The 8,558-nt window shown below is 43.8% G+C and overlaps 1 protein-coding gene across 2 annotated transcripts in view; it reads right to left on the bottom strand.

Moving 5' to 3' along the window:
* Window positions 1-2,216: 2,216 nt before the first annotated feature.
* The window catches only part of NR2F2 (nuclear receptor subfamily 2, group F, member 2), a 12,098-nt gene continuing 5,756 nt past the window's right edge, over window positions 2,217-8,558 (bottom strand). The window contains exons 1-3 of one of the 2 annotated variants that reach the window (XM_009335169.1): window positions 7,873-8,410; window positions 5,571-6,098; window positions 2,217-2,508 (exon numbers count right to left, since the gene is read on the bottom strand). In XM_009335169.1, the coding sequence (XP_009333444.1) occupies window positions 2,234-2,508; window positions 5,571-6,098; window positions 7,873-8,302 (1,233 nt within the window). In that variant the 5' untranslated portion in view covers window positions 8,303-8,410 and the 3' untranslated portion in view covers window positions 2,217-2,233. Of the gene's footprint in view, window positions 2,509-5,570; window positions 6,099-7,872; window positions 8,411-8,558 lie in introns of those variants that run through there. The other variant, XM_009335170.1, reaches the window with a different exon arrangement.

Consider the following 8,558-nt stretch of genomic DNA (forward strand, 5'->3'; position numbering starts at 1 on the left):
CCCCTTGCAAAACCACATCATCTTGCCTCCCTTCAGATTTTGGTTTTTGTGCCTGCTCGGGATAGCACTGAATCCACGAATGGTGTGTCCGATCCTATGCCACTCGCCCAGGCAGGTTCCCACCGCGCCAGTGGGAGCTGTGCCTGTGCGAGGGCTGCAAGAGAGGGCCCTGTAGCTACACAGGGAAGATGCATGTACGCCTACGCGTGTATGTATGCAGGTATACATACAGACATATGTCCCATATGTAAAATATAGAGATGACCTGTGGTCATGCTTTCACAGTCTAAGGTAAAAAAAATCCGCTTGAGAGTATATATACATTAAAAACCGACTCCTCAGTGCTAGAAGCTAAAGCCACTCCATTTGAAGACCTCTCAATGACAACGATAGATGGCAACTACGGAGTATTATAAAAAATCACACATACTTAAAGAAAACTCATTGCAAACAACTGACCTATATTTACAATACTGCTATTACTTTGCTTGAATGATCTTGTGCGCCTATGTCAGACATTTACAAAAGATTTTTCGCCCCATTCTGATCACAAAATAGATACTGATCTCCAGATTTCTAATACTTTTTCACAACAATACCTTTCCTACGCAGGCACTTAAGTGTGACAAAAATAAGGGCCTTTTTTTTCCAGAAAATCCATTTTTAATTAACAGGAGGATTAGACGAATGGGGGTTGATGGTTTACCATTTCAGCATAGTACTTCCTAAAACCAGAGATAAACCACGAACTTAAGTCCTCCGCCCCCATCCCGGAATTAAACAGGTAAATACACTACAATACATCTGCTACAAACTTACTGTGACAAGTAAACAAATCAATCGCCTATGGACTTAAATGACTGCAAACTATAGAGAAGTAATGTGGTTTCTGAAAGACATTTATGACAGCCAAACAAGTTTCAGATATCAAATAATATTTTAATTTCTGAATACTTTCAATTTTCCTTGGAATATAACACACAAAGACTCGACCAAACAGTTCAGTTATTATAACTTTTACAGTATACAGAAATGTTGCACTTAAAAAAAAAACCTTCAGTTTTTTTAAACACAAAACTGTAAACTCTAAGATACTGAATCAATCACGTTATCTATAAGTGCCAACAGTGTTATTTTGTCATGCTGATTTCAATGGTATTTTTTAAAAAGGGAAAATATCAACAATTATTATAATACAAAGGGCTTGCAAATATACAAACAGATAGAGGAGTTTAATAACAATTCATGATGAACTATGTGGAACCCAATTCAAATTACAAAAGTTCACTTTGCTTGTTTGTTTGTTTTTTAAATCAAAACCGTAGTGTGTCTTGGACACAAATTCCTTCTACCTATAATAAAACCCCACAGTTCATTTTCTGTCCGAAATACCAAAAAACCTAGATTTGGGGGTAGTTATATGACACGTGTGGTTCATTCGGGTCTATATAATTATAGCTCTCTCAGCTTCAAGCTAGATTTTGGGTCACCACCTTAAGTGCGCTTCCATCATTGTGTTGTTGAGGGTTTTTTTTTCTCTTTTCCTTTCTTCCTATGATACTTTTCGTGGACTCAGTTTTAATTCTTTCAGAACATATATTTTAAGGATACACAGTTTTTTTTTTTTTAAAGAAGCCAAGGTTATATCAAAAATTATTATAGAACCACAGAATAAACTGGTTTGAAACCAGAAAAATACAAAAAAGAACAGCTATAGGTACATAGACACATAGGACAATTAATAATTTGGAAAAAAAAGACTTACTTTCTTCCGTTCTGCTAATTTTCTCCAAATTTCCTTTAAATGCACTTTAAGCGAGATTTTTTTTAAAAAGTTTACCCCAAAAAAGAAAAAAAAGAAGAAAAAAGAAAAATCCCACCATCGTTTCTTTTCTTCTTCTTTCTCTTTTTTCTTTCTTTCTTTTTTCTTTCTCTCTTTTTTATTTTTTACAAAAAATGATAAGTAGCAAGTTTTTTTTTTCTGAACGACACGGGAGTTTTTAATGCATTCTGTAAAAGTTCATTTGACAGTCTCTTTTTTTAATTCACAGTCCATTAATTTTTTCCTGTCTTCTCTTAGCAAACTTGTAACATCCTTTTACATCCTTTCTTAGCAGAAGGAAATTTAAGAAACAACCAGAACCCAAATGTCATTTGCTTTCCTTTCACTCTCTTTCATCTCCCTTCTCAATTTTTAATTTTTTTTTTAATTTTTTTCCCTCTCTCGAATATTTTATTGAATGGACATATAAGGCCAGTTAAAACTGCTGCCAGACAGTAACATATCCCTGATTAGGGTTTCTATGGGGGTTTTACCTACCAAACGGACGAAAAACAATTGCTCTATGACAGAAGAGGAGACAGTGCGAAGGGAGGGGAGACGTAGTAATAGCTTCCCGAATCGTGTTGGCTGGTTGGGATACTGGCTCCTAACATACTCTTCCAAAGCACACTGTGACTTCTCCTGTAAACTTTCAACATGGGCTACATCAGAGAGACCACAGGCATCTAGAAGAAAGTGTATTAAAAAAAAAAAAAAAAAGAAAAAGAAAGAAAAGAAAAAAAGAAAGCAATCATCAGATTAAAAAGTTGTGGTTTTTTTTAATTTTTAATTTGATCTTTTTTTATTGCTAGAATTATGTGTAGATGGTGCGCCATCACCTCGCCCCCCAGAGTTTAAGTAGGTTTTACCAAAAGGGACAATCTCTCTCTTTCTGTGTACGTGTGTGTGTTTGTATTTCTCTCTCTTCTGGAGGGTCTCCTTTAGGATTGAGAATCTCCAAGATCCGAGATTCCTAATGGCACGACAGACTTGAGGGGTTGACAAGGAGGTGCCGGCCAAGCGTAATTTCGTGTATCTATATTTTTAGGGGGAAAGGCTGGGGGGGCGGGGAAGGCTTGAGTCAAAAGGGGGGAAAGGGAGCCACTATTTCTCCCCCCCCCCCCCCCTTAGAAAATAATTGGGGAGAGCCTAACCATGTGATGAGAAGGAATATTAATAATAGTGCTAGAAATCCTTATAATAATAAAAAACTGGCCCAGCCAAAGATAATGGCGCCCCGGATCCAGCAACAGATTCTCCCCCAAAGAAGACAACGCGTTTTTCTTCAGTCTTTGAAACTGATTTAAGTGGCCCTTTAAAACTGATCTTGTCAGTTTAGCCTATTCAGAGGCAGCCATGCAAACTGTGATCTCTCTGTTCATTTGAGCTGTTTCTTTTCCCCCCTCTTTTCTTTTCTCTTTCTTTCTTCCCCCCCCTCCACTCCCCCCTCTTTTTTTTCCTCTTCTTCTTCTTTTTAAACCTAAAGGCCCTTACAAGAAGAAAACTCCCTGATAGGGTCTGGACATTTTTTTCCCTTTTTTTTCCTGATACGCTAAAATACAATAAGTTCCCTTTAAATCAGAGACGTCTGTGCTGAAAGAGCACAGGTTGTGACCTGACCTCCCTGTGGCTTTCCTAGGCACAGGGCTAACACATGCATATTCTGCGAGTCATTAGAACCCAGATTTTTTTTTTTTTTCTCTTAAAAGAGGCTGCAGCAAACATTATATGCATCTATGTGCGTCTGCTTTACATCAGGGAGTGTTATTGGGGTGCTGCAGAAGCTGCATGCATCACCCTATTTTTTTGCATGCGGCTATCTTCCCCAGAATCAGATAACAAGAAACGTTTATCTAGTTGGGAGGCAATTTACACGCCAGGCCTCACATTTTGAAAATAGTAATAAATTAAACAGTTACGACAGGATCGGACGATTGTTTTCTCAGAAGGCTAAAAAAAAAAAAAAAGTGATTTGGGAGAAAAGGCAGGATTGGAAATAAACTCCTCGGTGTGGGTGTGAGCTGGCCAGGGGCTGGGAAGGGATGTGAGCGTGTGTGGGATCCTCGCTGAGCGTTTGAGCGAGGGAAAATGCATCCTAGAAAACGATGGAAAAATAAAATAAGCACCCCACGTACACCCCTTCCCACGCGGGACCCCTGTCTCCCTGTGGCTAGATGCACCCTGCTCATTGATCACCTTAGGACTTTAGCAAGAATAATTTGGGGGGTGGGGGGGTGGAGGAAAAAAAAAAAAAGAAGAGAAGTTTTTAATGTGTAAAGCAATAATATATAAAAGGAAGTTTAGGTCACGACCCAGAACCTGGACAAAGTCCAGAAAATGACTTCGTTCCCCAGACCCCCTTTAACACAACAAGGAACGGATTGTGAGCCCTTCTTTTCCCACATAAACTACATTTTTTTTCCTGTTTCCTGATATCAGGCTTTAAAAAACTCCGATGAGTAATTATTTTACAGGTCCTGCTTCCATTCATATGTTTATCGCGTGGCCAATTTCCCAAGCTTTCAAATGAGTTACAGAAGAAATATATGTATTTTTAAACTCAATCCCAAAACTTCTAGGGCTCCAGCACGTTAGGTTGCCGATGCAGCCTTAAAGTTAGCAATCTGAGATAACGTATTGCACAAATTAGCGAGCAGATTTTTTTTTTCCTCAAAAAAAAAAAAAATTTAGCCTCCAGAGTTAATATCAGGTTTATTACTCACCCAGGTTAAACTCTAGTGCAAGCTAATTAGATTTCACAACGCACTCAATTATTGCTTTATAACTCATGCACTATTTCTAGGCAGCAAAAGTTGACACATATTTCCCCCCCCCTCTCTTTGATTATCTAAGAAACACCTCGAGGTCTATTTCCTCGGGAGAGGCATGGTTGTGCCACCCCGGAATTACACTGCGGAGCGGCAGCTTCAGTCTCCTCTTACTTTTTCATACTATCCCTGTCTACTTATGGTAATGATCTTTTCGCACCCGCTACTCGCCTTGGACTATGCAGTTCCTGCTGGGTACAAATGCAAACTTTCCCCCTTAGCTTAAATGACACAGAACTGCTCGCTGCCTCATTCTGTTTAAATCAGAGACAGCTCTTTGGAAAGTTGATTTATTTTATTTTATGGGATGGCAGGGAACATATTTTAAACTCAGCTTTGCACATTTAACTTTTTTTTTTTAATTCAATTTTTAATCCTGCAGGGCTTTTTTCCTTTCCTGGCTGCCCATAAAATGATCCTCTTTTTAAAGTGGTTTCACTGATAGGACGACTTGTATTTAACAACATCAAACAGATTTTGCTGCTGTTCGGATGCGTGTCATTAAATGCAACAACCCAGAGCTATACTGTTAAATAAAATATTATTTTCAATGGGAAAAGCGCAGTCTCTTGTGGCGAATGGGTGCCTCTCCCCGAGCCCCCTCTTCCCCCATCCCCAGTATTATTCAACTAGGGTTGGGGTGTGTTTTGGTTGCCTTTTTTTGTGTGTGTGTGTGTGTTTTATTTGGGTTTGGTTTTTTTTTTTTTTTAATTTTGCACTCCCTCGAAGGTGGGATGCTCAGATCCAAGGCCCTGAAGGGGAGACCACAGGGCACCGCTTCCTAAAAGGAAAGAGACCACGCTGGTTCTCGGGGGGGCAGGGAGCGGTGATGGGGTGCAGGCAATAACACTTTGCAAGAGCAAACAGTTCTCAGGGGGGCCGGGGGAAGGAAAAAGGAAGAGCAAAGAACTGCTGCCTACCTGAGGTGAAGAGGACTATGGCCTTCAAACAGCTATATTCTGCAGAGTCGACATGCAATGCTTTCAGTTTTTCTACTTGCTCTTGGAAGATTCGTATGTGGTCCATAAAGGCGACCACTCGGTCAGCAGACATTGGCGAAGCGTGGAGGCCAGCAGCTGCCAGGAGCGGAGCTACGTGGAGGGGCATGGAGCACTGGGCAGCGTTGAGGACAAATAACTCGCTCCAGGTCAGCCTCAGGAGGGCCACCTGGTCTGTGATCTGGAGGTCTGGGAAGAAGGGGATATTCCTGGCCCACTCCACCGCGCTGAAGAGCATCCTAGCTGCCAGTTCACAAATGTTCTCGATGCCCATGATGTTGTTGGGTTGCATGCACTGACTGCCAAAGCGGGAGGTGGGGTAGGGCTCTGCTCTCAGAAGAAGGGAGATATATCCGGATAGGTAGGAATGGCAGTTGAGAGGGTCCCCGTTTGTCAAGGCGAACTGACCATGAGTTGGCTGTGTGGGTGGCATTCTGCCCCTCTGGACCGCTGCAGTAAATAAAGAAGAAACTACAGCTATTAATATCTGAATTGCGACCATCGATTCAAATACAGCCTGCTTTGTGTGCTTGTGCGTGCGTGTGTGACACCGTACCAAGTCAGCTTAAGGGGGAACATGCATTTTTCCAGCCAGAGTTCAGCCCGTACCCGGTTTTGGGGCTCCGCATTTCCCGGGTCAAGCAAAAGCAAGAATAAAAGCTGAGCAATGCTGTCCGCTCGGCCAGGGCTGCCCGAAGGAGCCCGAGATCCTCACTTCCCAAAACACACCACAATTCAGTTATTTCCCCCCCACGCTCCACCGCCACCCCTCCTTCAAGAGATGCGGGATACGTCTTTGTGTGCCCGGGTATTTTTCTTCATTACACCTAAAACGGCGTATTGATTTGAGGCCGGGGGAACGGGATGGGGAGGGAGCGGGGGAGAAGGAAGAAACACTTCAGTTCAAAATCCCCGGCGCTGGTCCCACACGCATTTCTCGCCCACTGAATATATTGTTGCTGCTGTTATTATATCCCCCCCCCCCCTTATAAAAAATATCAGAGGAGGCGAGATCACCCCACAACGTCCCCGGCAGGTCCCCCGGCGAGGCTGGGGGCATTATCCAAAGGCACCTTCCTCAGCTGCCCATGGAAAGTGGGCCTTTCATTTTGTTAATAAATTTACACGGTGACAGCGAGAGAAAAAGGAGAGAGAAAAAGGGCTCAGAGGCAGAGAGACGGCAAGAAGGGAGAACGCCTAAAAATATGCTTGATTTATATTTGTTATCGCACGCATTACAAGGTTAGTTACTCTTGCAGAAACACAAAGAGAGGAGCCCGGCGAGTCCCAAGCCCCCTAACCCTTAACCTACATAGCAGCGTCCAGACACAGAGCACGCACTGGAAAACTGCAGGCTCACATTTCTCGTCTAATTTTATATCACAAAGACTCGACTTGCAGAGACCCGAGCACCCCACACTTACTTCTGGGCTGCTCCTTCCCCCCGCCCGTCACTTCTACCCCCCCCGCCTCTCCCGGAGGGACACGAAAATAAGAGGAAGAAGAGAAAAGTGAGATAATAACAATCAGGAAAGGCAGGCACACGGCAATATATACACACACACACACACGCGCGGATGTGTGAGTGTCTATATATTTTTAAAGGAGGAAAAATCCGGCTGGGAATCCACAGTGGAGTGCTGTAGAGCCTCAGTAGGGTGAGTCCCATTGTAATAGTAATTTGAACCGCCTGTGTAAAATTGCAATCTAAGGCAGGGTGCTGGGGGATATATATATGTGTGCGTGTGCATCTCGTGAGGCTCCGTGCGTGTGTACACACAGGCAGAGAGACACACAGAGCTGCTCGGGGGACGGGGGGTAACGCTGAACATGCAGGAGGAAACACGAAGGAAAAGTAACCACACGTCAGAATAATCATCTCGCTCCTAAGCAGCGTGAAACTAAAAATCCACTTCCAATAAACCTCCATCAGCAAAATCAAAACAAACACAAATCAATTACGAGTGCAGGAGAAAGCATGCAAGAGCCCCTGCCTCCCCTGCCCACCCTCTCCAACACCTCTTTCTTTCACTACGAGAAAGTTTCTGTCTGTTTATTCGGGGGGTGGGAGGGAGCAGGGGGAGGAAAGGGTCTGGTTGGGTTTGGGGTTTGGGAAGGGAGGTTAAAAATAATAATAAGAATAATAATAAAAAAAACAAACCACAAAACAAACCCCAAAACGCAGCGAGTGAAAAAAATTGCAAAACAAATGAAATCCCAATACCTTCCCGTCTCATGCCAACTTTGAGGCATTTTTTGAGGCGGCAGTACTGACACTGATTGCGGTGGTGCTGGTCAATGGGACAGTTCCTGTTGGCACGACAAGTGTAGCTGAGATTCCTCCTTACACTCCGCTTGAAGAAACTCTTGCAACCCTCGCAGGTAAACTGGCCATAATGTTTGCCACTAGACTTGTCCCCACAAACCACACATTCAATGTGCTGCTGCTGCTGCTGTTTGTCTCCTTGGTTCTGCTGGCTTGGCGGGGGGGGCTGGGCTGGCGTACTGGGAGGGCCCCCGGGCCCCGGGGTCTGTGGGGTGTGCGGGGCCCCGGCCGGAGGTCCCTGCACCGGCGGGGCTTGTGAAGGCTGCGTTCCCTGAGCTCCGGGCACATCGTCCTGGGGGTCTCGCCACGCACCGACTACCATTGCCATATCTATTGGACACCGTTGCCAAACTTCCTGTTCCCCCTTTATTTTCAAAGTTTGTTTGCTTTGCTTTTCAGATCAGCTTTGCAGCAGTCTTTTTTTTCCTCCTCCCCTCTCTCTCTCTCTCTTTCCCCCTCTCTCTCTGGACTCGGGCTGCAATATGCCCTATGGTGCACAGAAGCGCATGCAGCTCAGCATGGCACGGTGCTGCAGAGGTGGCCAGGGCAAGCTAATGACCACCTGCTCCGGCATGGGGCAAAGC

Source organism: Pygoscelis adeliae, unplaced genomic scaffold, assembly GCF_000699105.1.
Source record: "Pygoscelis adeliae isolate BGI_AS28 unplaced genomic scaffold, ASM69910v1 Scaffold21, whole genome shotgun sequence".
Taxonomy (NCBI): domain Eukaryota; kingdom Metazoa; phylum Chordata; class Aves; order Sphenisciformes; family Spheniscidae; genus Pygoscelis; species Pygoscelis adeliae.